The sequence below is a fragment of the Sinocyclocheilus grahami genome, unplaced genomic scaffold (assembly GCF_001515645.1).
Source record: "Sinocyclocheilus grahami isolate Dianchi unplaced genomic scaffold, SAMN03320097.WGS_v1.1 scaffold23336.1, whole genome shotgun sequence".
Lineage (NCBI taxonomy): Eukaryota > Metazoa > Chordata > Actinopteri > Cypriniformes > Cyprinidae > Sinocyclocheilus > Sinocyclocheilus grahami.
Window position 1 is genome coordinate 1 of NW_015519108.1, and position 2,107 is coordinate 2,107.

The 2,107-nt window shown below is 39.3% G+C and overlaps 1 protein-coding gene across 1 annotated transcript in view; it reads right to left on the reverse strand.

The window, feature by feature from the left end:
* Positions 1–1,046: 1,046 nt before the first annotated feature.
* The window catches only part of LOC107580027 (choline O-acetyltransferase-like), a gene marked incomplete at its 5' end in the record, with an annotated part of 1,712 nt that continues 651 nt past the window's right edge, over positions 1,047–2,107 (reverse strand). The window contains 4 exons of the mRNA XM_016265782.1: positions 1,047–1,280; positions 1,591–1,728; positions 1,804–1,866; positions 1,945–2,089. Of these exons, the coding sequence (XP_016121268.1) occupies positions 1,047–1,280; positions 1,591–1,728; positions 1,804–1,866; positions 1,945–2,089 (580 nt within the window). The remainder of the gene's footprint in view (positions 1,281–1,590; positions 1,729–1,803; positions 1,867–1,944; positions 2,090–2,107) is intronic.

Below are 2,107 nucleotides of genomic sequence, written 5' to 3' on the forward strand. Positions count from 1 at the left end.
GTGTGTGTGTGTGTGTGTGTCATTCACTTCAAACTGTGAGCATTTGCTCTGGCACACTCTGTTTGGCTTTAATTTGCACAGGCCTTTATCAGTAATGCAATAAAATCCAGTTTATTTAATTAGAGTAATAATTTATTTATATTTAATTAATTTATATTTCATACAACATAGTTTACTGACAAACACTAATACAGTAACATACAGTGGCAAACAAATTATACATGAGTAAAATGCATAGAACTTACAAAAATACAATTTATGAGCACTCATGAAGACTTTTATTAATCTGACAGACAGTCATGAAGACAGTAAAGAATGAATGCAGCAGACATCATTACATACCATAAATAACAAGCAAGTTAAACAAAAACCAAGACAGTATTTATTCACATACATATGTTCCTGTGAGTCAGGAGTTCATATCGATGATGATTATTAGTGCATATGTCTCTAGTGCAAATATCTACCTCACAGCATTTAACATATTGCACTTTAACTGAATTTATTGCACATTTTAAAATATATATTTAAAATCCCTATGTTTATGATGTTTGAGCACACAAAATACATATCCACTCTAATAAACACAGTATTTCTACACACAGTCTGTGTTTTCACAGATTATTCACATTCATATGCAGTTAATTGAAGATTAAGTATAAGTTTTTTAAATGCAACATTTCTTGTAGCATGTAAAGTATACTGTACATTTACATGTACAGTATGTGAGTGTTTCATTAGCCATGCTGATATTAGCAATATTACTTGTCTTAAAGTGTGCTTTTACAGACTACTCACTAACAAGTATGTAAGCTTATACATACATGCATAACTATTTTAAAAGTATAGGTATCTAAATATGTTACCCTGCTAATTGTATTATTTATCCATTTATGTGTGTGACTGTATATGTATATATTGTACATGCCAGTATATAGTATATGTATGTAATGGACACACACACTCCTCTGAAGAGTGAACACACTCAGAGAGGTTTCTATTCTAAAAGCAGAGCAACAGTTTATAGTTCTGATTATTGTTGCTATTTATTTTGGTGTGTTTGGCGTGTTCCTGTGATCTGTGTGTTTAGTGCACAGGATCCTCATGTCCTGCAGTCCCTCGTCCAGCGCTTTCACAAACAGCCCTGAACAAGTCTCCTTACTCTCTCTGAAGCTGGACACACAGAACAGCACGTGAGCGGGCCGAGGGTTATAACACACGCCGTAACCGTCAGGAACCACCGGACCATAGCAGCAGAACATCTCCTCTGCGGTGGGAACCTGCATCACACACACTGTACATCATCTCACCATCATGAACAGACTGATCAAACCATTTAAACCAATCCCTGCTGCCACTAGTCAACTATAATTACACTTGCAGAAGTGACTTATACTAAAATAATGGGGAATAAAACAATGTTGGGCTAGGGTTAGTTAAATACAATCTGGAAGGCTTGATTCTGGTTGGTCAGTGTCTGCATTCTCACGTCATTTATTTTCTGTTCATATGGGACTGTTAGAGGTCAGACAGTTTCATCTACGGTTAATTATAAAGCTGTGTTGTGTTTATGTAGTATGCTGCTCTTACCTGACTGGTTGACAGCATGAAGTGGTTACTGATGTGGTACGTTTCATCAGAGAATATGTCTGGCGTCTCCATTTTCATCTCCTTGGCAATGTCACGCAGTCCTAGTAAGTGATTGTCCGTCCCCATCCCCGTGACGGCCTGCAGACGGTCAAACAGATCGTCAGCACACACATAAAAACATCAGCACGACGTCAGCCGTCTGTATTCTCTCACCAGAGCTGTGACTTTACTCTGAGCATCTACAGCCGCTCGCAGCTTCTCCATCTTCTCTGTGTCCTGGGATGAAGAGCTGAGATTAACACTACATATTCTGTTTATGGCAGAAAATAAAGGAGAGACGGAAAAACGTGAAACCTGAGTGGATGTTCCTCCGTCTGTCATGGCCTTCACGAACGCCAGCGCCTCAGGAGTGCTGGAGCGGATGTTGTCCACGCGTCCCTGCCGGAAGCGGCGGAGAGAAGCGCTCTCGTAGGTGGACACGGGTCTTCTGTGACATCTGTGGAAAACAGCAAGGAGA